The sequence below is a fragment of the Hyperoodon ampullatus genome (genome assembly GCF_949752795.1).
Source record: "Hyperoodon ampullatus genome assembly, chromosome: 9".
Lineage (NCBI taxonomy): Eukaryota > Metazoa > Chordata > Mammalia > Artiodactyla > Ziphiidae > Hyperoodon > Hyperoodon ampullatus.
In genome coordinates this window covers 67,544,111-67,569,527 of record NC_136922.1, presented here as the reverse complement: position 1 = coordinate 67,569,527, position 25,417 = coordinate 67,544,111, and the positions used below count along the sequence as shown (strand labels likewise).

Here is a 25,417-nt window from a genome sequence, read left to right as displayed (position 1 = left end):
TCATTGTGTGGGTTGTCTTTTGTTTGTGGTTTCCTCTGCTGCACAAAAGCTTTTGAGTTTCATTAGGTCCCATTTGTTTTTTCATTTTTATTTTAAATTGGAGTACAGTTGATTAACAATGTTGTCTTAGTTTCAGGTGTACAGCAAAGTGATTCAGTTGTACATATACATGTATCTATTGTTTCTCAAGTTCTTTTCACATTTAGGTTATTAGAGAATGTTAAGCAGAGTTGTTCCCTATGCTATGCAGTAGGTCCTTCCTGGTTATCTGTTTTCAATAGAATAGTGTGTATATTTCAATCCCAAACTCCCAATTTATCCCTGACCTCCATCTTTGCTCTTTGTTAACCTAAGTGTGCTTTCTAAGTCCGTGAGTCTGTCTCTGTTTTGTAAATATGTTCATTTTTATGATTTTTTTTAGATTTTTCATGTAAGCAATGTCAGATGATATTTGTTTTTCCTCTGTCTGACTTACTTCACTTACTACGATAATTTCCAGGTCCATTCATGTTGCTGCTAATGGCATTATTTCATCCTTTTTAATGGCTGAGTAATATTCCATTGGACATAGGTACCACATCTTCTTTATCCACTCTTCTGTCGATGGACATGGAGGTTGCTTCCATGTCTTGGATACTGTAAACAGTGCTGCAGTGAACACTGGGGTGCCTGTATCCTTTCAAACCAGGGTTTTTGCAAGATATATGCCCAAGAGTGGGATTCCTGAATCATATGGTGCTCTGGGAAACAGATTGAAGAAGATATTGCTGCGATTTATTTCACAGAGTATTCTTCCTATATTTTCTTCTAAGAGTTTTATAACATCATGTCTTACATTTAGTTCTTTAATTCATTGAGTTTATTTTTGTGTATGGTGTAAAAGAATGTTCTAATTTCATTCTTTTCCTATAGCTGTCCAGTTTTCTCAACACCATTTATTGAAGAGACTGTCGTTTCTCCATTGTATAGTCTTACGTTTTTTATTGTAGCTCAATTGACCACAGGTGCGTGTGTTTATTTCTGGGCTTCTGTCCTGTTCCATTGATCTATATTTTTGTTTTTGTACCTGTACCATAGTGTTTTGATTATTGTAACTTTGTAGTATAGTCTAAAATCAGGGAGACTGATTCCTCCAGGTCCATTGTTTTTCCCCCCTTAAGATTACTTTGGCTATTTGTGGTGTTTTGTGTTTTCATATAGATTAAAAAATTTTTTGTTCTAGTTCTGTGAAAAATGTTATTCATAATTTAATAGGGATTGCATTGAATGTGTAGATTGCCTTGGGTAGTATAGTTATTTTGACAATATTGATTCTTCCAGTGCAAGAGCATGATATATCCTTCCATCTGTTTGTGTCATCTTTTTTTTTTTAATTATTATTTTTTTTGCGGTACGCAGGCCTCTCACTGCTGTGGCCTCTCCCATTGCAGAGCACAGGCTCCGGACGCGCAGGTTCAGCGGCCATGGCTCACAGGCCCAGCCGCTGCGCGGCACGTGGGATCTTCCCAGACCGGGGCACGAACCCGTGTCCCCTGCATCGGCAGGCGGACTCTCAACCACTGTGCCACCAGGGAAGCCCTGTTTGTGTCATCTTTGATTTCTTTCATCAGTGTCTAATAGTTTTCAGAGTACTGGTGTTTTGTCTCCTTAGGTAGGTTTATTTCTAGGTTTTTTTTTTGATGCAATGGTAAATGGGATTGTTTCCTTAATTTCTTTTTGAGGTCTTTCCTTGTTAGTGTATAGAAATGCAAAGGATTTGTGTTTATTAATTGTTTCATCCTGCAATCTAACCTAGTTCACTGAACTTCAGCAGTTTTTTGGAAGCATCTTTCGGATTTTCTATGTATAGTATCATTTATTCTGCAAACAGTGACAGTTTTATTTCTTCCTTTCCAATTTGGATTCCTGTTATTTTTTTTCTTCTCTGATTGCCGTGGCTAGGACTTCCAAAACTATGTTGTATAAAAGTGGTGAGAGTGGACATCCTTGTTTGTTCCTGATCTTAGAGGAAATGCTTTCAGTTTTTACCACTTAGAATGATGTTGGCAGTGGGCTTGACATATATGGCCTTTATTATGTTGAGGTAGGTTCCCTTTATGCCCACCCTCTGGAGAGTTTTTATCATAAATGGGTGTTGAATTTTGTCAAAAGCTTTTTCTGGATCTTTTGAGATGATCATGTAGTTTTCATTCTTCAGTTTGTTGATGTGGTGTAATGCACTGATTGATTTGCAGGTACTGAAAAATCCTTGCATCCCTGAGATAAATCCCAGTTGATCATGTTGTATGATTCTTCTTTTTTTAAATAAATTTATTTATTTATTTTTGGCTGCATTGGGTCTTCGTTGTTGGGTCTTTGTTGCTGTGCGCGGGCTTTCTCTAGTTGCAGCATGCGGGGTCTACTCTTCGTTGCAGTGCACGGGCTCTAGGTACGCAGGCTTCAGTAGTTGTGGCATGCAGGCTCAGTAGTTATGGCATGCAGGCTCAGTAGTTGTGGCTCACAGCCTCAGTAGTTGTGGCACACGGGCTCAGTAGTTGCAGCACACGGGCTTAGTTGCTTCAAGGCATGTGGGATCTTCCCAGACCAGGGCTCAAACCCGTGTCCCCTGCATTGGCAGGCAGATTCTTAACCACTGTGCCACCAGGGAAGTTCTGTATGATTTTTTTAATGTATGTTGGATTTAGTTTCCTAGTATTTCATTGAATTTTTTGCATCTATGTTCATCAGTGATATTAGCCTGTAATTTTCTTTTTTTGTGGTACCTTTGTATGGTTTTGGTATCAGGGTGATGGTGGCCTCATAGAATGAGTTTGGGAGTGTTCTTTCCTCTGCAGTTTGTTTTTGGAATAGTTTGAGGATAGGTGTTAACTCTTCTCTAAATGTTTGATAGAATTGACCTGTGAAGCCATCTTGCCCTGGACTTTTGTTTGTTGGGAGTTTTTTAATTACAGTTTCAATTTCAGTACCTTGTGATTGGTGTGTTCATATTTTGTATTTCTTCCTGGTTCAGTCTTGGGAGATTGTACCTTTCTAAGAATTTGTCCATTTCTTTCAGGTTGTCCATTTTATTGGCATGTAGTTGCTTGTAGTAGTCTCTTATGATCCTTTGTATTTCTGTGGTGTCTGTTTTAACTTCTTTTTAATTTCTAATTTTATTGATTTGAGCTCTCTCCCCTTCTTTGTTCATGAGTTTGGATAAAGTTTTATCAATTTCCTTTATCTTTTCAAAGAACTAGCTTTTAGTTTCTTTGATCTTTTCTGTTGTTTTCTTCATCTATAATTCTTTTATGTCCACTCTGATCTTTATGATTTCTTCTACTAACTTTAGGCTTTGTTTGTTCTTCTTTCTATAGTTGTTTAGGTGTTAGAGTATGCTCTTTGAGACTTTCCTTGTCTCCTGAGGTAAGATTGTATTGCCATAAACTTTCCTCTTAAAACAGCATTTGCTGCATCCCATAGGTTTTAGATTGTTGTGTTTTTGTTTTCTTTTGTCTCTAGGACATTTTTTCATTTCCTCTTTGACTTCTTCAGTGATCCATTGGTCATTTAATAGTATACTGTTTAGCCTCCACGTGTTTGTGGTTTTTACAGTGTTTTTCTTGTAGTTGATTTCTAATCTTATAGTATTGTGGTTGGAAAAGATGCTCGATATGACTTCAGTTTTCTTCAGTTTACTGAGGCTTGCTTTGCAGCCCAGCATGTGATCTATCCTGGAAAATGTTGCATGTGCACTTGAGAAGAACATGTATTCTGGTGCTTTTAAATGGAATGCTTTATATCTATCAATTACGTCCATCTGTTCTAATTGTCATTTCAGGCCTTTGTTTTGTTATGGCTTTTCTGTCTGGGTGATCTGTCCATTGATGCAAGTGGGGTGTTAAAGTCCCCCACTAGTATTATTTTACTGTCGATTTCTCCTTTTATGGCTGATAGTATTTGCCTTGTATATTGAGGTGCTGCTATGTTGGGTGCATATGTATTGTTTTATCTTCTTGGATAGATTCCTTGATCATTATGTAGTATTGTTCTTTGTGTCTTGAAACAGTCTTTATTTTAAAGTCTATTTGTCTGATATTAGTGTTGCTACTCCAGCTTTCTTTTCATTTCCATTTGCATGGAGTATCTTTTTCTGTTCCCTCAGTTTCAGTCTATATGTTTCCGTAGGTCTGAAGTGGGTCTGTTGTAGACAGCATATATATGGGTCTTCTTTTTCTATCTATTCAGCCAGTCTGTGTGTTTTGGTTGGAGCATTTTATCCATTTATGTTTAAGGTAGTTATCGATATGTATGTTCATGTTACCATTTTCTTAATTGTTTTGGGTTTTTGTAAGTCTTTTTTCTTCCCTTCCTCTTCTGTTCTCTTCTTTTGTTATTTGATGACTAACTTTAGTGTTGTGTTTTTGGATTCCTTTTTCTTTTGTGTGTGTGTATCTATTGTCAATTTTTAGTTTGCAGTTACCAAGAGTTGTTGATGTAGCAGTCTCTATACAAAAATATTGTTTTAAGTTGCTGGTCTTTTAATTTCAAATGCATTTCCAGTATCCTGCATTTGTACTCTCCTCTTCTCACAATTGCTTGTTTTGATATCATGTTTGTGTGTGGATGATTTAATACCTTTACTCTATGCTTTCCTTTCCTGCTGAGCTTTTAGGGTTTTTTGTTTGTTTGTTTCTAGTTTTGGTCTTGTCTTTTCTGCCTAAATAAGTTCCTTTAGCATTTGTTGCAAAGCTGGCTTGGTGGTGCTGAATTCTCTTACCTTTTGGTTGTTTGTAAAGCTTTTTTTTTTTTTTTTTTTTAGCTACATTGGGTCTTCATTGCTGCATGCAGGCTTTCTCTAGTTGTGGCCAGCGGGGGCTACTCTTCGTTGCGGTGTGTGGGCTTCTCATTGCAGTGCCTTCTCTTGTTGTGGAGCATGGGCTCTAGGCGCCCGGGCTTCAGTAGTTGCAGCACACAGGCTCAGTAGTTGCAGCATGCGGGCCCTAGAGCACACGAGCTTCAGTAGTTGAGGCATGTGGGCTCAGCAGTTGAAGCACATGGGCTCTAGGGCATGCAGGCTTCAGTAGTTGTGGCACATGGGCTTAGTTGCTCCACAGCATGTGGGATCTTCTTAGACCAGGTATCGAACCAATGTCCCTGCGTTGGCAGGCAGATTCTTAATCGCTGCACCACCAGGGAAATCCCATCTGTAAAGCTTTTGATTTCTCTGTGGAATCTGAATGAGAGCCTTGCTGCGTAGAATATTCTTGGTTGTCAGTTCTTCCCTTTTTTCACTTTAAATATATCATGCCACTTCCTTATCACCTGCACAGTTTCTGCTGATAAATCAGCTGATAACTTTATGGGGTTCCCTTGTATGTTATTTGTTGCTTTTCCCTTGCTCCTTTTAATATTTCTTCTTTGAATTTAATTTTTGTTAGTTTAATTAATATGTGTCCTGGTGTGTTTTTCCTAGCGTTTATCCTGTATGGGACTCTGTGCTTCCTGGAATTGGGTGGCTATTTCCTTTTCCATGTTAGGGAAGTCTTCGACTATAATCTCTTCAAATGTTTTCTCAGACCCTTTCTTTTTCTCTTCTTTTTCTTGGACACCTATAATCCAAATGTTGGTGTATTATTGTTGTCCTGGAGGTCTCTGAGACTGTCATCAATTCTTTTCATTCTTTTTTCTTTATTCTGCTCCTCAGCAGTTACTTCTACCATTCTATGTTCCAGCTCACTTACTCGCTCTTCTGCCTCAGTTATTCTACTATTGATTCCTTCCCATGTATTTTTCATTTCAGTTATTGTGTTGTTCATCACTGTTTCTTTGCTCTGTAGTTCCTCTAGTTCTTTGTTAAACATTTCTTCTATTTTCTCAGTCTGTGCCTCCATTCTGTTCCCGAGATTTTGGATAATCTTTACTATCATTATTCTGAATTCTTTTTCAGGTAGGTTGCCTATTTCCTTTTCATTTCCTTTTCATTTATTTGGTCTTGTAGGATTGTTGTCTTTTCTTTTTTTTGATTTTTTTTTACATATTTATTGGAGTATAATTGCTTTAAAATGGTGTGTTAGTTTCTGCTTTATAACAAAGTGAATCAGTTATACATATACATATGTTCCCATATCTCTTCCCTCTTGCGTCTCCCTCCCTCCCACCCTCCCTATCCTACCCCTCTAGGGGGTGACAAAGCACCGAGCTGATCTCCCTGTGCTTTGTGGCTGCTTCCCACTAGCTATCTATTTTACATTTGGTAGTGTATATATGTCCATGCCACTCTCTCACTTTGTCAAAGCTTATCCTTCCCCCTCCCGATATCCTCAAGTCCATTCTCTAGTAGATCTGTGTCTATTCCTGTCTTACCCCTAGGTTCTTCATGACATTTTTTTTCTTAAATTCCATATATATGTGTTAGCATACAGTATTTGTCTTTCTCTTTCTGACTTACTTCACTCTGTATGACAGACTCTAGGTCCATCCACCTCATTACAAATAGCTCAATTTTGTTTCTTTTTATGGCTGAGTAATATTCCATTGTATATATGTGCCACATCTTCTTTATCCATTCATCCGATAATGGACACTTAGGTTGTTTCCATCTCTGGGCTATTGTAAATAGAGCTGCAATGAACATTTTGGTACATGACTCTTTTTGAATTATGGTTTTCTCAGGGTATATGCCCAGCAGTGGGATTGCTGGGTCATATGGTAGTTCTATTTTTAGTTTTTTAAGGAACTTCCATACTGTTCTCCATAGTGGCTGTACCAATTCACATTCAACCATCAGTGCAAGAGTGTTCCCTTTTCTCCACACCCTCTCCAGCATTTATTGTTTCTAGACTTTTTGATGATGGCTATTCTGACTGGTGTGAGATGATATCTCATTGTAGTTTTGATTTGCATTTCTCTAATGATTAATGATGTTGAGCATTCTTTCATGTGTTTGTTGGCAGTCTGTATATCTTCTTTGGAGAAATGTCTATTTAGGTCTTCTGCCCATTTTTGGATTGGGTTTGTTTTTTTTGTTATTGAGCTGCATGAGCTGTTTATAAATTTTGGAGATTAATCCTTTGTCAGTTGCTTCATTTGCAAATATTTTCTCCCATTCTGAGGATTGTCTTTTGGTCTTGTTTATGGTTTCCTTTGCCGTGCAAAAGCTTTGAAGTTTCATTAGGTCCCATTTGTTTATTTTTATTTCCATTACTCTAGGAGGTGGATCAAAAAAGATCTTGCTGTGATTTATGTGACAGAATGTTCTTCCTGTGTTTTCCTATAAGAGTTTATAGTGTCCGGTCTTACATCTAGGTCTCTAATCCATTATGAGTATTTTTCTGTATGGTGTTAGGGAGTGTTCTAATTTCGTTCTTTTACATGTAGCTGTCCAGTTTTCCCAGCACCACTTATTGAAGAGGCTGTCTTTTCTCCATTGTATATCCTTGCTTCCTTTGACATAGATTAGTTGGCCATAGGTCCGTGGGTTATCTCTGGGCTTTCAGTCTTGTTCCATTGATGTATGTTTCTGTTTTTGTACCAGTACCCTATTGTCTTGCTTACTGTAGCTTTGTAGTATAGTCTGAAGTCAGGGAGTCTGATTCTTCCTGCTCCATTTTCTTTCCTCAAGACTGCTTTGGCTATTCGGGGTCTTTTGTGTCTCCACACAAATTTTAAGATTTTTTGTTCTAATTCCGTAAAAAATGCCATTGGTAATTTGATAGGGATTGCATTGAATCTGTAGATTGCTTTGGGTAGTAGAGTCATTTTCACAATGTTGATTCTTCCAATCCAAGAACATGGTATATCTCTCCATCTGTTGGTATCATCTTTAATTTTTTTCATCAGTGTCTTATAGTTTTCTGCATACAGGTCTTTTGTCTCCCTAGGTAGGTTTAGTCCTAGGTATTTTATTCTTTTTGCTGCAGTGGTAAATGGGAGTGTTTCCTAAATTTCTCTTTCAGATTTTGCATCATTAGTGTATAGGTATACAAGAGATTTCTGTGCATTAATTTTGTATCCTGCAACTTTACCAAATTCATTGATTAGCTCTAGTAGTTTTCTGGTGGCATCTTTAGGATTCTCTATGTAGAATATCATGTCATCTGCAAACAGTGACAGTTTTACTTCTTCTTTTCCAATTTGTATTCCTTTTATTTCTTTTTCTTCTCGGATTGCCATGGCTAGGACTTCCAACACTATGTTGAATAATAGTGGTGAGAGTAGACATCCTTGTCTTGTTCCTGATCTTAGAGTAAATGCTTTCAGTTTTTCACCATTGAGAATGATGTTGGCTGTGGGTTGGTCATATATGGCCTTTATTATGTTGAGGTAAGTTCCCTCTCTGCCCACTTTCTGGAGAGTTTTTATCATAAATGGGTGTTGAAATTTATCAAAAGCTTTTTCTGCATCTGTTGAGATGATCATATGGTTTTTCTCCTTCAGTTTGTTAATATGGTGTATCACATTTATTGATTTGTGTATACTGGAGAATCCTTGCAGCCCTGGGATAAATCCCACTTGATCATGGTGTATGATCCTCTTAATGTGTTGTTGGATTCTGTTTGGTAGTATTTTGTTGAGGATTTTTGAATCTATATTCATCAGTGATATTGGTCTGTAATTTTCTTTTTTTGTAGTATCTTTGTCTGGTTTTGGTATCAGGGTGATGATGGCCTCATAGAATGTGTTTCGGAGTGTTCCTTCCTCTGCAAGAGTTTGAGAAGGATGGGTGTTAGCTCTTCTCTAAATGTTTGATAGAATTCACCTGTGAAGCCATCTGGTCCTGGACTTTTGTTTGTTGGAATATTTTTTATCACAGTTTCAATTTCATTACTTTTGATTGGTCTGTTCATATTTTGTACTTCTTCCTGGTTCAGTCTTGGAAGGTTATACCTTTCTAAAAATTTGTCCATTTCTTCCAGGTTATCCATTTTTTTGGCATACAGTTGCTTGTAGTAGTCTCTTAGGATGCTTTGTATTTCTGCGGTGTCTGTTGTAACTTCTCCTTTTTCATTTCTAATTTTATTGATTTGAGTCCTCTCCCTCTTTTTCTTGATGAGCCTGGCTAATGGTTTATCAATTAGTCTGACTTTGGTTTATTTTCTCAAATAACCAGCTTTTAGTTTTATTGATCTTTGCTATTGTTTTCTTTGTTTCTATTTCATTTATTTCTGCTCTGATCATTATGATTTCTTTCCTTCTGCTAACTTCGGGTTTTGTTTGTTCTTCCTTCTGTAGTTCCTTTAGGTGTAAGGTTAGATTGTTTATTTGAGATTTTTCTTGTTTCTTGTGGTAGGCTTGTATAGTTATAAACTTCCCTCTTAGAACTGCTTTTGCTGCATCCCATAGGTTTTGGATTGTCGTGTTTTCATTGTCATTTGTCTCTAGGTATTTTTTGATTTCCTCTTTGATTTCTTCAGTGATCTCTTGGTTATTCAGTAACGTATTATTTAGCCTCCATGTTTTTGTGTTTTTTACGTTTTTTTCCCTGTAATTCATTTCTAATCTCATAGTGTTGTGGTTAGAAAAGATACTTTATATGATTTCAGTTTTCTTAAATTTACTGAGGTTTGATTTGTGATCCAAGATGTGATCTATCCTGGACAATGTTCTGTGCGCACTTGAGAAGAACGTGTAATCTGCTGTTTTTGGATGGAATGTCCTATAAATATCAATTAACTCTATCTGGTCTATTGTGTCATTTAGAGCTTCTGTTTCCTTATTTATTTGCATTTTATATGCTCTGTCCATTGATGTAAATGAGGTGTTAAAGTCCCCCACTATTATTGTGTTACTGTCAATTTCCTCTTTTTTGCTGTTAGCAGTTGCCTTATGTATTGAGGTGCACCTATGTTGGGTGCATATATATTTATAATTGTTATATCTTCTTCTTCCCTTGATCATTATGTAGTGTTCTTCCTTGTCTCTTGTAACATTCTTTATTTTAAAGTCTATTTTATCTTTAAGTGAGATAAGTGATATCAGTATTGCTACTCCAGCTTTCTTTTGATTTCCATTTGCAGGGAATATCTTTTTCCATCCCCTCACTTTCAGGCTGTATGTGTCCCTAGGTCTGTAGTGAGTCTCTTGTAGACAGTATATATATGGTTCTTGTTTTTGTATCCATCCAGCAAGCCTGTGTCTTTTGGTTCGAGCATTTAATCCATTCACGTTTAAAGTAATTATCTATATGTATGTTCTTATGACCATTTTCTTAATTGTTTTGGGTTTGTTTTTCTAGGTCGTTTTCTTCTCTTGTGTTTCCCACGTAGAGAAATTCCTTTAGCATTTGTTGTAGAACTGGTTTGGTGGTGCTGAATTCTCTTAGCTTTTGCTTATCTGTAAAGCTTTTGATTTCTCCATCAAATCTGAATGAGATGATGGACACTTAGGTTGTTTCCATCTCCGGGCTATTGTGAATAGAGCTGCAATGAACATTTTGGTACATGTCTCTTTTTGAATTATGGTTTTCTCAGGGTATATGCCTAGTAGTGGGATTGCTGGGTCATATGGTAGTTCTATTTTTAGTTTTTTAAGGAACCTCCATACTGTTCTCCATAGTGGCTGTACCAATTCACTTTCCCTCCAGCAGTGCAAGAGTGTTCCCTTTTCTCCACACCCTCTCCAGCATTTATTGTTTCTAGATTTCTTGATGATGGCCATTCTGACTTGTGTGAGATGATATCTCATTGTAGTTTTGATTTGCATTTCTCTAATGATTAATGATGTTGAGCATTCTTTCATGTGTTTGTTGGCAGTCTGTATATCTTCTTTGGAGAAATGCCTATTTAAGTCTTCTGCCCATTTTTGGATTGGGTTGTTTGTTTTTTTTGCTATTGAGCTGCATAAGCTGTTTATAAATTTTGGGGATTAATCCTTTGTCAGTTGCTTCATTTGCAAATATTTTCTCCCATTCTGAGGGTTGTCTTTTGGTCTTGTTTATGGTGGCACATATATACAATGGAATATTACTCAGCCATAAAAAGAAATGAAACTGAGCTATTTGTAATGAGGTGGATAGACCTAGAGTCTGTTATACAGAGTGAAGTAAGTCAGAAAGAGAAAGACAAATACCGTATGCTAACACATGTATATGGAATTAAAAAAAAATGTCATGAAGAACCTAGGGGTAAAACGGGAATAAAGACACAGACCTACTTGAGAATGGACTTGAGGATATGGGGAGGGGGAAGGGTAAGCTGTGACAAAGCGAAAGAGAGGCATGGACATATATACACTACCAAATGTAAGGTAGATAGATAGTGGGAAGCAGCCGCAGAGCACAGGGAGATCAGCTCGGTGCTTTGTGACTGCCTGGAGGGGTGGGATGGGGAGGGTGGGAGGGAGGGAGATGCATGAGGGAAGGGATGTGGGAACAGATGTATATGTATGACTGATTCTCTTTGTTATAAAGCAGAAACTAATAAAAAAAAAATCTGAATGAGATCCTTGCCGGGTAGAGTAGTCTTGGCTGTAGTTTCTTCCCTTTCATCACTTTAAGTATATCATGCCACTTCCTTCTAGCTTGTAGAGTTTCTGCTGAGAAATGAGCTGTTAATCTTATGGGAGTTCCCTTGTATGTTATTTGTCATTTTTCCCTTGCTGCTTTCAATAATTTTTGTTTGTCTTTAAATGTTTCCTATTTGATTACTATGTGTCTTGGTGTGTTTCTCCTTGGGTTTCTCCTGTATGGGACTCTCTGCACTTCCTGGACTTCGGTGGCTGTTTCCTTTCCCATGTTAGGGAAGTTTTTGACTATAATCTCTTCAAATATTTTCTCTGGTCCTTTCTCTCTCTCCTTTCCTTCTGGGACCCCTATAATATGAATGTTGTTGCATTTAATGTAGTCCCAGAGGTCTCTTAGTCTGTCTTCATTTCTTTTCATTCTTTTTTCTTTATTCTCTTCCACAGCAGTGAATTCCACCGTTCTGTCTTCCAGGTCATTTATCTGGTTTTCCCCTTCAGTTATTCTGCTGTTGATTCTTGCTAGTGTAGTCTTCATTTCAGTTATTGTATTGTTCATCTCTGTTTGTTCTTTAATTCTTTTAGGTCTTTGTTAAACACTTCTTGCATCTTCTTCATCTTTACCTCCATTCTTTTTCCGAGGTCTTGGATCATCTTCACTTTCATTCTGGAAGGTTCTTTTTCTGGAAGTTTGCCTATCTCCACTTCATTTAGTAGGTTTTCTGGGGTTTTATCTTGTTCCTGCATCTGATACATAGCTCTCTGCCTTTTCATCTTGTCTAGCTTTCTGTGAATGTGGTTTTTGTTCCACAGGCTGCAGGATTGTAGTTCTTCTTGCTTCTGCTCTCTGCCCTCTCGGTCTTGTAGGTTTTTACCTTGGTCCTTCGTCTGTAACATATTTTTTTGTTGCCTCATTTTTTTGATGGGTGGGGCTGTATTCCTTTCTTACTGGTTGTTTGGCCTGACATGTCCAGCACTGGAGGTTGAAGGCAGTTGGGTAGAGCTGTGTCTTGGTGCCGAGATGAGGACCTCTGCAAGACCTCACTCCAATTATTATTCCCTGGGGTCTGAGGTTCTCTGTTAGTACAGCAGTTTGGACTCAGCGCTCCCACCACAGGAGCTCAGGCTTGACCCCCAGCCTGGGATCCAGTATATCCCACAAGCTGCTCAGTGTGGCACAAGAAAAGAAAGGGAAAGAAGTGGAGCAGTAGAATAACAGAATAAAAGTAAAATACAGTTAGAAAAATAAAAAGTATACCAGGAAAAATTAAAATATAAGTGAAACAACTGCAAGAAGGTGAAACAGCACCACAATAAAAGAAAAAGAAAAAGAAAAAGAAAGCTGGGGGGACAAGCCAGAAGTTGCAGAACAATAACAAGGTATAAAGAATAAAATAAAATTAGAAAATTTTAAAATGTATTAGAAAAATATCTATATAAATGAAAGAACAACAAGGTAAAGCAGAACCACAACCTAAAAAAAAAGAAAGGCTAGAAAAGACCTTGGCTGTGGAGGGCAGTGTGGGGTGATGGGGCTTAGGCAGGGGTGGGGTTTAGGCTCAGGACCTGCTCAGCCGCGAAAGGCAGCACGGCTGGAGGGGCGCCTTGGAGTGTGGGTTCAGAGGTAAGGTCATGGTTGGGGCCGTGGAGGCAGGGTTTAGGCCCAGCGTAGTAGGAGGGTGTCTTGGAGGGCAGAGGATGAGGCCTGGGGACCTCACTTGGGCCTCCTCGGGACCCTAGTGGGCAGGGGAAATGCTGACCCTGTTCCCTTCTGATAATCCACTCTCCAAGTGCCTCCCCCGTCCCTTTTGATCCCCTAACCATGGGTTGGCCCCTCTGGGCATGGGAACCCCTTGCCTCCCCCAGCCACCCCACAGGGGCACTGGTCTGTCTCGCCTCCACTTATCCTCCCCCCTTCCTCCTTCCCATGTCCTACCCCGTTGCTCAGGGGTTCTTCCCATCACCTTAGGTGTCCGTGGTCCCCCACCAGTGCCTGGTAGGTGCCCTAGTTGTGCAGAGATGCAAACTCCACATCCTCCTAGTCTGCCATCTTGACTTCACCCCATAGTCTTTATTTTAAAGTCTATTTAGTCTCATATGAGTATTATTATTCCAGCTTTCTTTTGATTTCCATTTGCATGGAATACCTTTTTCCATTCTCTCACTTTCAGTCTGTGTGTGTCTCTAGATCTGAAATGAGTCTTCTGTAGGAACGTATATATGGTTCTTATTTTTGTATCCACTCAGCCACCCTATCTTTTGGTTGGAGCATTTAGTCCATTTACATTTAAGATAATTATTGATATGTATGTTCTTACTGCCGTTTTGTTAATTGTTTGGGGTTTGTTTTTATAGGTCTTTTCCCCCCCTTCTTTTGTTCTTGTCTCCTGTGATTTGATGACTATCTTTAGTGTTGTTTGGATTCTTTTTTCTTTTTCTGTGTGTATATCTATTACAGGTGTTTGTTTTGAGGTTACCGTGAGCTTTTTATATAGCAGTCCGTATGTGTGTGTGTGTGTATGATTTAAGTTGCTGACCTCTTAATTTCAAATGCATTTTAAAAATCTTACATTTGTACTCTCCTTCCTTCATGATTGCTGTTTTTCATATCATATTTTACATCCAATTGTTTTGTGTATCTCTTAACTGCTCATTGTGGTTACAGATTATTTTACTACTTTTGTCCTTTAACCACCCTACTAGCTATGTGTGTGGATGATTTCCTACATTTTCTGTATGTTTGCTTTTGTTGATGATCATTTTGATTTTATAATTTTTTGTTTTTAGTTGTGGCCTTTTTCATCAGGAGAAGTTCCTTTAACATTGGTTGTAAACTTGGTTTGATGGTGCTGGACTCGTAGCTTTTGCTTGTCTGTAAAGCTTTTGATCTCTCCATCAAACCTGAATGAGAGCCTTCCTGGGTAGATTATTCTTGGTGGTAGGTTTTTCCCTTTCATCACTTTAAATATATCTTTCTACTCCATTCTGGCCTTCAGAGTTTCTGCTGAAAAATCAGCAAATAACTTAATGGGAATTCTGTTGTATGCTATTTGTTGATTTTCCCTTCCTGCTTTTAATATTTTCTTTATATTTAATGTTTGTCATTTTAATTACAGTGTGCCTTGGTTTCTCTTAGGGTTAATCCTTTATGGGACTCTGTATTTTCTAGACTTGAGTGTCTGTTCCTTTCCCAGGTTAGGGAAGTTTTCACCTGTTATGTTTTCAGCCTCTCTCTGTCTCTCTTTCTCTCTCTCTCTCCTTCACCCTCTCTCTCTCTCACCCTTTCACCTCTCTCTCTCCTTCTTTCAGCCTCTGTCTCATTCAGCCTCTCTCACACTCTCTCTCTTTTAGCCTCTCTCTCTCTCTCTCTTTCAGGCTCTCTATTTCAGCCTATCATTCAGCCTCTCTCTCTCCTTCAGCCTCTCTCTCTCAGCATCTCTCTCTCTCTTTCAGCCTCTCTCTCACTTTCAGCCTCTCTCTCTCTCTCTTTCAGCTGCTCTCTCTCTCTTTCAGCCTCTCTCTCTGCCTCTCTGTCTCTCTCTCTCTCTTTCAGCCTGTCTCTCAGCGTCACTCCCAGCCTCTCTCACTTTCACCCTCTTTCAGCCTCTCTCTCTTTCAGCCTCTCTCTCTCTCAGCCTCTCTCTTGCAGCCTCTCTCTCTTTCAGCCTCTCTCTCTCTCTTAGCCTCTCTCAGCCTCTCAGCCTCTCTCTTTCAGCCTCTCTCTCTCTCTCTCAGCCTCTCTCTTGCAGCCTCTCTCTCTTTCAGCCTCTCTCTCTCTCTTAGCCTCTCTCAGCCTCTCAGCCTCTCTCTTTCAGCCTCTCTCTTTCAGCCTCTCTCTCTTTCAGCCCTTCTCTCTCTTTCAGCCTCTTTCTCTCTCCTCTCTCTTTCTCTCTCTTTCAGCGTCTCTTTCAGCCTATCTCTGCTTCAGCTTCTCTCTCTCTCTCAGCCTCTCTCTCTCAACCTCTCTCTCTCTCTTTCACCCTCTTTCAGCCTCTCTTTCTCTCTCTCTCTCTGCCTCTCTCTCTGTTTCAGCCTCTCTCTCTCTCTCCTTCAGCCTCTGTCTCTCTCTCTTTCAGCCTTTCTCTTTCTCTCTTTCAGCCTCTCTCTTGCACCCTCTCTCTTTCATCCTCTCAGCCTCTCTCTCTCACTCGCCCTCTCTTTCAGCCTCTCTTTCAGCTGCTCTCTCACAGCCTCTCTCTCTCTTTCAGCCTCTCTCTCTCTCTCAGCCTCTCTCTTTCAGCCTCTCTCTCTTTCAACCTCTCTCTTTCAGCCCTTCTCTCTCTCTTTCAGCCTCTCTCACTCTGTCTCTGACTCTCTCTCTCTGCCTCTCTCAGCCTCTCTCTCTCTCTTTCTCTCTCTCTTTCTCTCTCTCTCGTTCAGCCTCTCTTTCAGCCTCTCTCTTTCTCTTTCAGCCTCTCTCTCCTTCAGCCTCTCTCTCTCTGACTCTGTCTCTGTCTCTCTCTCTCTGCCTCTCTCTCTCTCCTTCACCCTCTCTCTCTCTTTCAGCCTCTCAGCCTATCTCTGTCTCTCGCCCTCTCTCTCTCTTTCAGCCTCTCTCTCTCTCTCTCTTTCAGCCTCTCTCTCTCAGCCTCTCTCTCAGCCTCTCTTTCAGCCTCTGTCTCTCCCTCTCTCTCTCTTTCAGCCTCTCTCTCTCTCTCAGCCTCTCTTTCACCCTCTCTCTTTCAGCCTCTCTCTCTCAGCCTCTCTCTCTCTCCTTCAGCCTCTCTCTTTCAGCTGCTCTCTCTTTCAGCCTCTCTCAGCCTCTCTCTCTCTTTCACCCTCTCTCTCTGTTTCATCCTCTTTCTCTTTCAGGCTCTCTCTCTCTCTCTTTCAGCCTCTCTCTCTTTCAGCCTCTCTCTCAGCCTCTCATTCAGCCCCTCTCTCTCTTTCAGCCTTTCTCTCTGTCATTCAGTCTCTCTCTGTCTCTCTCAGCCTCTCTCTCTCTGTCTCTCTCAGCCTCTCTTCTTTCTATTTCAGCCTCTCTCTCTCTCAGCCTCTCTCTCAGCCTCTTTCAGCCTCTCTCTCAGCCTCTCTTTCGCCCTGTCTCTCTCTCTCTTTCAGCCTCTCAGCCTCTCTCTCTCTCTCTCTCTGCCTTTCACACTCTTTCAGCCTCTCAGCCTCTCTCTCTCTCTCTCTCACACACACACACACTTTCAGCCTCTCTCTCAGCCTCTCTCTTTCAGCCTCTTTCTCTTTCAGCCTCACTCTCTTTCAGCCTCTCTCTCTCTCTATGCCTCTCTCTCTCTCTCTCTTTCAGCCTCTCTCTTTCAGCCTCTCTCTTTCAGCTGCTCTCTCTTTCAGCCTCTCTCTGCCTCTCTCTCTCTTGCAGCCTCTCACTCTCTAAGCCTCTCTCTCTCCTTCAGCCTCTCTCTCTCTCTGCCTCTCTGTCTGTTTCAGCCTCTCTCTCTCTCAGCCTCTCTCTCTCCCCTTCAGCCTCTCTTTCAGCCTCTCTCTTTCCGCCTCTCTCTCTCACCCTCTGTCTTTCAGCGTCTCTCAGCCTCTCTCTGTCAGCCTCCCTCTCTCTCTCTTTCAGTCTCTCTCTTTCAGCCCCTCTCTCTCTCTCTCTCGTCCTTGTGGGACCCCTACAGTGTGAATATTAGTGTACTTGATACTGTCCTACAGGGCTCCTAATATCTTTTCATTCTTTTTTCTTTTCAGTAGCAGTGCTTTCCACTAATCTGTCTTCACCTCACTGATCTGTTGCTGTGTATCATTTAGTCTAATGTTGATTCCTTCTAGTGTATTTTTCATTTCAGTTATATTCTACATCTCTGTTTGGTAGTTCTTTATTTACTAACTCTTTGTTAAAAACTTCTGACTTTTTGCTCTGTACGTCCATTCTTTTACCAAGTTCTTTCATCATCTTTACAGTCATTAGTCTGAACTCTTTCTCAGGTAGATTGCCTATCTCCACCTCACTTAGTTGTTCTTCTGGGGTATTATCTTGTTTCCTCGTCTGGAACATGTTTCTTTGTGGCTTCATTTTGTCTAAGTTGCTATTTCTATTTTTATGTATGTGGTAGGTTAGTTATGTTTCTGTACCTTGAAGAAGTAGTCTCCTGTAGATGTCTTATGCATCCCGCTGCGCACTCCCCTCTCGTCACCCATGCTATATGCTCTATAGTTTCCCCCTAAGAGGGCTGCATTGGTCCTTCTGTTTTGGTGGTCTGGTAGGTTTGTTGGCCCCTAGCCCAGTTGGTTGCCAGGCACCTGCCTTGTGCAGATGCTTCTGGTTAGTGGGACCTGGTCACAAGGTAGCAGATTACAAAACCCCAGGGTCCCCAGGCCTAGTGCTGGCTCACTGGTGTACAGAATCAGGGTCCATAAGATTCCAGGGCTGTTGCCCTACCACTGGTGGGTGAAGCCAGGTTCCGGGGTTAGTGTCGGACTAGTGGCAGGCAGAGCTGGGTCCCAGAGTCTGACAACAGGGCCCAGGAATTTCAGAACTGTTGTCAGATTGCTGAGCAGGAGGTGGAGGGATCCTGACACAGTTGGGTATGGGGTCCGAGGTGTCCCAAAGCTTGTGTTGGCTGGTAGACAGAGCTAGGGCTTGGGTGAATCCTGGGGCTGGTGTCTGCCCGCTGATGGGCAGCATCAGGATACAGGAGATCCTGGGGCTTTGTCAGGCCCACTGGTGGATAAAGCTGGGTCATGGAGATAGTGCAGGCCCATTGGCTAGCTGAGCCATGTCCTGGGGCCTCTGGCTTCCAGGCCTACATTCTCAGAACTGGTTTTGGACCATTGGTGGGTTGGCTGGTTCGTGACACAGCTGGCTATGGGGCCTGGGGTGTCCCAAAGGTTGTGTTGGCCCACTGTTAAGTGTGGTCTGATCCTGGGGTAATTTCTAAGGGGCCCAAGTTGTCTCAGAGCTTTTACTGTCCCCCTGTTGGTTGGGGCTGAGGACCAGCATGTCCTGGGACTGGTGCCAACTGCTGGTGGCTGGGCCGGGTCCTGGCATAGCACGCCGTGGTTGTTCTGGGGCTGGTGTCTGTCTGGGGTTATATTTCCACCCAGCTAATTGCTTGATCTGAGGTGATCCAGTACTTGTGCCTGTAGGCTGGTGAGTGGGGGCAGGGCTGGGTCCCACGCCTAGTAAGCTAGAGGGAGGATTCCAAAATGGTGCTTTGCAGTGCCAGTTTCAATGTGGTAGAATTAACTTCCCCAAATGGTTGCCACCAGTGCCTGTGTCCCCAGGTGAGCTCCATTTGCCTCCTGCCTCGCTGGGAGACTCTTCAAGATCACCAGTAGGTCTGACCCAGGCTCTGTTCAAATTACTGCTGCTTCCCTGTGTCCCAGAGCATGTGAAATTTTGTGTGCACCCTTTAAGAGTGGGGTCTTTCTTTTCCACAGCCCTCTGGGTCTCCTGAAAGTAAGTTCCTCTGACCTTCAAAACCAAACATTCTGGGGTCTCGTCTTCCCAGCACAGGACCCCTGGGCTTGGGAGCTTGATGTGGGTCTCTTACCTCTTGCTCCTTCTGGAGAACCTCTATACTTATAATTATCTTCCCATTTGTAGGTCTCTCACCTCAGGATATGGGTGCTGACTATACTGCAGTTTCTCCCCTCCTACCCATCTAGTTGTGGTTCCTTCTTTATATCTTTAGTTATAGAAATCTTTTCTGATAGGTTCCAGTCTTTCTCACTTGTAGTTGCTCTGTAAATAGTTGTAATTTTGGTATGCCCATGAGAGGAGGTGAGTTCAGGGTCCTCTTAGTCCACCATCTTGGGAACTCTTCAACAATAATTTCTTATTGTATGACTCTCCATTTGGTAGAATTCTAGTCCATTTAATTCTAGAGCAAAATTTTTAAAAATTTACATAATTTATGTTATGATGGGAGAAAGGTTTTCTTTGTAAGCAGAATACCATTTTTATCTAAGCACAGATCTCATGAACTATTCCTAATTTTCATGTCTAGTTCATATTTTTTCATATGCTTTAAAATCCAGTTCTATTTCTTGTTTTTATAGGGAGAAATAGTATCAAAATCACCTACAGTTAACTTTAATGGGGTAAAGGGTATTATTTCTTATAAAAAACCCAGGAATTTCTGAAATCCCATGTCTCCACATTGGCCCCTTTTGAAACTTAACTACTCTACAACTATCCTCTCCCAGCCCTCCCCACCCAAATGCCTTCAGTTAATCATGGAAGTTAAGTTTATGATCAAATGGTAGAGGTGAGGATGGGATAATTTTAAGAGTCATATATATTTTTTAACATCTTTATTGGAATATAATTGCTTTACAATGTTGTGTTAGTTTCTGCTCTAGTGTTTCTTTAGGGAAAAATGCTATTTTAATTATGGGGAGTGGGGAGCCAGGGAGAAGGAATTCTTAAAGGGAAGCTACTAGGCTGTAGTTATCGTGGTACTTCTCAAGACCTTACATTTTATGTTATGATTATAGTTAAATTTCTAATTTGCCCTATTTATTTTTTAAGTGAATGGGCTGGTATTTAGTTACTTAATAATTTTTTTTAAACATCAGAAAGTAAACACTTTTCTGGTTCCTCCAGGGTGTTTCAGTAAAGACCAGGTATACTTGGATGGTATCCTGCAAATCCTCCGATATAGAGAGACTATTGACTTTCATCTACTGACGGCCCTGGGGAAGGTGAGTGAAACCAATGGCACAGAGTCTGCAAACGTACCAGGTCAACCCTTCCTTCAGCTCATTTCATGATTAAATAAGACTCAAGTTGAAACTGTTTTTATTTTATTGTTGGAGTAGTTTTCCTTTGTGTGATAACAGGAGGGAAGAAATGAGGTTCTGTCACAGAACCAAATTACAATATTTCTTTGTGGACAATAAGAGATAAGGGAATAGGAAATTTGGGAATACATTATTAGTTTTTATATGCATATTTTCCTGAAGTATTTTAAAGTAAGCTGCAGGTATAATCTACTCCCCTTCATACTTCAGTATGTATCTCCCAAGAATGAGGATATTCTGACATGACCATATGTTTTCTAAAGAAATTTATCATTGATTCTATATAATATCTAAAAAAAGTCTTTTATACTCCCCAGATTATCTCCAAAATGTCCTTTTTGTAGCTCTTTTTCATGACCCAGGATCCAGTCAAGGTTTATGCCTTGCATTCACTTATCATCTTTAATCTCTTAATTTATAACTGTCCCCCTCACCCTAGTCTTTTCTTATGACATTTTTAAGAATCCAAGAAAATTTCCTTGAGAATTCCTAGAATCTGGACTATCAGATTGTTTCCTTGTAATTAGCTTTAGGTTAAACATTTTTGCCAAGAATACTAAAGTGAGTATGCATTTTTCAGTGCATCACATTAGAGAGATATTTTGTCCCATTATTGGTGATACTGTGTATAATCACCTGGGGTAGTTACTGCCCGATCTCTCCATTATAAAGGTACCTTTCCTCCATTAATAAGTAATTTGTGGGATGATACCTTCAAATGTACTATTGTCTAACAGCCTTTCCAGAAATGATTTTAACATCAATTGATGATTTTTGCCCAAATCAGTTACTACACTGGTGGTAGCAAAATAGAGATCTTTGAATTCTGTTACATTTCCCTCCACTTTTTTATTCAGCTCTTCCAATGGCTACTCCTGTGTTTTTTAAAACATGTCTACATGTTTTCAAGTAAAGTAAAATATTCTGGGCTCACCTTACACTTTTCCTGCCCAAATCTAAGATTAGATGTTTCTCCAAGGAAGTCTTGATTCCTTTTAGTGGGAAATGGTATTTAGAAAACAAGACTTGAGCACGAGGTGTGCACATCACTACTCGAGTGCTGATGCTTCTAGACCTTTTCAATGAGTATATCATACATTTGTTTTAAATCATAAGGGCATTCTAATTCAAATCAGACATCACAAGGTCTTTTTACATCTCCCTTCCCATTCCATGTGTGTATCTCTTTTCTTAAAATGAGAACCTTATTTCCCAACATCAGTATATTTACTCATTCCCTCCTTATAATAAACTCAGTGATTTAAGATAAATTACAAAACCGTGCCAATATCAACACCAAACCTATTTCCTATAACCTATTACACTTAGTGATATAAATACTCAATTTTAACTGAAATATAAATAAAACTTAGTATGAACATGATTTATTTAAAGCCTTCCTACTGAACCAGGAAGAGTGTTGATCAGAAGATAATAGTACTTAAAGCCAGCTATGTTTTGGAATTTAAAAGTTGAAAGATAAGTTTAGGGGTGAAACTTTAAGTTCTATAAATTAACATTTATGAAAGACTGGCTTCTTGAGTGAATGAAAGAGATATGAAATTTTAAAAAATACTCAAATTCTCTTGCTTTTATTTTGATATTTTTAACACAAAACATTATTTTATTTCTCAAATAGAAAAAGGAATTTAATGTATAATTGTGCTGATTTTCCTAACTTAATAATACAGTATTTACATTCCAATTATTTTCTTATTTATTTACTTATTTATTTACTTTGGCTGCACTGGGTCTTAGTTGCAGCACACAGGATCTTCATTGTGGCATGCGGGCTTCTTAGTTGCAGCATGCAGGATCTAGTTCCCCAACCAGGGATCGAACCTGGGCCTCCTGCATTGGGAGCATGGAGTCTTACCCACTGGACCGCCAGAGAAGTCCCAATTCTTATATTTAGATTTAGGCAGGAGATTTGTTTAGGTTCAGTCTTTCACACACATATATTAAGTTTAGTTGTTTAATTTCTAGACAAACGGTAGATCCACGATAGATTGTTAAATCAAATACTGACTAGATTTTTAAAAATATAGTCATGGTATGAAGGGGCAGATAAATACATTCTTATTTAACACAGTAAATTTTGTTATTTTCCAGGTATTAGGGAGTAATTTCAAAAACAGTCTACATAAAGTTTCACTTAAGACCAAAGGAAGAAATTGCTCTTCAAAATGTAACTGGTAGTCACATTTAAAAAGTAACCAATCTTCCTTTTTTCAGGTCTCTTATGAAGATGTGGATCGCTTAAAAGGATTGGCAGTTACTGAAAACATGAGGGTCCCTCACTTTCTGCAGGACCATGGCCGATATATGGAACACTTAGAGAAGATCATGGAAGTGAATGAACTGACTGACAGGGAACTGAAAGATCTTATATATTAATTAGCATTCTTGCAAACATAGCTAAGCTATACCTCCATGTATATTACCAATTAGGTGCAGTTAGCACCAGCAGATTTATAAAAGGAGAATGACTGTTTACATGAGTTTTCTGAAGAATGGTCTGCAGTACTCAGCTGAATATTTAGGTTAAGAACAAACTTTAAACTGTTTCCCTAAAATGTTTCTGTAGGCTACAGGGGAAAGTTACTCCTGTTTTCATCTGAATCTCAACAGAGTCAGATGAAAATACTGCTGATGGGTGTTTTTGAGGAATCTTGGTCAAATTGAGTGATAAACTTCTGCCTGAGCACCAAGACCAGCTCTTACTAGAGATGGAATTCCTGTGCTGTTCAAACTTCAAGGTAATATTTTATTTAATAAATAATGGTAATTATTGTCCTTTGAAAAATTAGTCTGTGTTATGCTCCCAAAAGCTAGAAAATAAGAAATTTAAGATTTCTTATTTTCTTATATGTTAAGTAATGTTAAAGGGAGGGGAAAAGCAATTTGAAACGTTTTCATAGTTATTTATTTTACACATTATTGTTTCACCTTATCAGCTTATAGGAACTAAAGTAGAGGATTACTGTATTTTGTCCAGTTATCCCTTAACTAAACTTGGTTTTCATCTGCTGAAACATACTGGACACCTTCAAATTTTTAACCAAGTTTTGGGGTCTTTCCTTCCCAAGTCTCAGAGGTTTTTCTACATAAATCAAAATAGTTGGGAAAGAGAGAAGCTACTTACCTGTTTTATTAAATGGAGCAATGAGCAGGGGATAAATCATGTAGGAGCTAGATGTTGACTGGGTAGCATCTACAGTAAGCTTGACTATATACTCTGAGAAACAGAATTTCTGGGCCTTGCCATTTGATAAACTGGCTTTGTGATATTGGCTCAGTATTTTATCAAAATCTTTGACTTCATCAAGCCAATAATGACATACTTTGAATTTCAAGAATGTGAGTTCTGTTTTACTACATTTCTCCTGCTAAAAGCTTATACCTAGCTTTATAATTTATCAATTTCAGTATATACTTGGATAGGTATAATAGGTATACTTGGGATCAAGTAGTTTTTCAAACTTATTTTAATCAGAAAGAATACTTCTGTAAACACCCCATTCAAAATTGCTACTGTAATTTCTACCCAAAGTCTATCTGAGAGTTTATCTTTACCTCAATTCAGACTTAAATATGGTGCTAACACTGGTAGATGTATACTGCAAAGCCTGGTTCACATTTTAGAAACTCTTTTGCAGACAAGGTTATGGGATTTTTCTCTTTCACGTATCTGGAAGGGTGCCTCAAAGAATGATATACTTCAACAAACCTCCAACAAACATGATATACTCTAACTGGCACCTGGTAGTTCTTGCAAAGCCATGCATTTCACCTTTGGCAGTAGCATTCAAGGCCCTTTAGAGTACTGAAGGTGCCCATACCTGTGTCATGCTGGCTGGAGTGTGACCTGCACTGGGGGCACAGTGCGCCAACACTAACCAGATGCCAGAAGACCACTCTTGTCCTCTCAAGCATTATTTCTTTGTAGCAGAGTCATCCAGTTTCAGCTTTGTGTAGTTTTTTCTGACTTCATCTTATCAAAGGTAACTGTGAAAACAATGTCTTATTAGCTGGAATTGAAGTACAGACAGAAATGGCAATATTTATGTCCTGTGACTTAAGGTCAAATGATTATAAATTCAGCATTTGTAGGCAATAACACTGCTAATCTTATGTTATGGTTTAAATATAAAGGAAAATCACAGCAGCCTTAATTTCCTATTGGTAGGACTGTTTGTAGTGGTTATAGTCCCTGAATTTTAAAATGGATAGATATTATATGATCTGAAAAAGGAAAAACTTTCTTGCCTTACTACTTTGGTATAAAGACAAAAAACATGAGCACTATCCAGACAAAAAAAAAGACCTTAAATCACATTAAGATATTTCAAAAGTTAGCAATGAACCAAAAGTAGTTTAAGATTAGCAGAAATACTTAAATAAAGAGCTCTAAGCTTTAAAAGTTGAGATTGAAGATTTAATGTTTATTCTCTTTCTTGAAATAGCATTAAGGTCAGTTTTCTCTAAAATGAAAGTTTTTATAAATAGAAAATTATAGCAGCAGTACTTAGGAGAATAGTTGAAGATCATATTCGTTTTAACTAGAATAGTCATTTACTATAGGCTATTGATCATTAGGATTTCATCAGTTTTTTCCACTGAAATTCTAACATATAGTTGTATCAAAGACAAATTCTAATAAACTGTTTGTTAGGTTTTCACACCAGACAGTTTCAAAGTAAAATAGTCTGCAAACATAAATCCATAGTCTTCATTTCTTTATATTTTCAATCTTTGAGCATTTTGTGTCTAGCTGTAATAGAAATAAATAGCACTGAGGTTCTCAAATGAACTATTTGGATATATATGCCTGCAAACTTCTGTTCTTTTAAAACCTAATTATATTTTTTATTGTGGTATTTCTGGGTTTTTTAATTGTAATTATTGAAAATACCATCAATCATGTTTGTCTTCTAGTATTCTTATTTATAGAGAAATATTATATTTGCCACACTCTACCTTTCCCATAATTAGTTCAGCAATATACTCCCATGGGGCATAGGGAAAAGGAGAGAGGGAAAATTCTGTCTTAATTTACTACCCTGGTTGTTTATTGAATAAACTTTTATGCAGAACCAATTGAGGAGCAGAATCTGTGCTGAGTGTCAGAGGTCCTCTGATGAAGACAAGAAATGTTCCACAGTCCAGTGAGGAAGAGTGGCACAGACCCAGGTTACAGCACTGCCAGTACCATACCCAAAAAGTGTTACCAAAAGAATGTAAACCATAGTAAATGGGCCTGTTC

The 25,417-nt window shown here is 39.2% G+C and overlaps 1 protein-coding gene across 3 annotated transcripts in view; it reads left to right on the top strand.

Annotated features, from left to right (window-relative positions):
* Positions 1 to 22,626, top strand: part of MATCAP2 (microtubule associated tyrosine carboxypeptidase 2) — a gene marked incomplete at its 5' end in the record, with an annotated part of 88,843 nt that extends 66,217 nt beyond the window's left edge. For all 3 annotated transcript variants that reach the window (XM_079711760.1, XM_079711762.1, XM_079711761.1), the window contains 2 exons: positions 19,955 to 20,052; positions 22,387 to 22,626. In XM_079711760.1, coding sequence (XP_079567886.1) covers positions 19,955 to 20,052; positions 22,387 to 22,548 — 260 coding nt within the window. In that variant the 3' untranslated portion in view covers positions 22,549 to 22,626. The remainder of the gene's footprint in view (positions 1 to 19,954; positions 20,053 to 22,386) is intronic.
* Between the last annotated feature and the right edge of the window lie 2,791 nt (positions 22,627 to 25,417).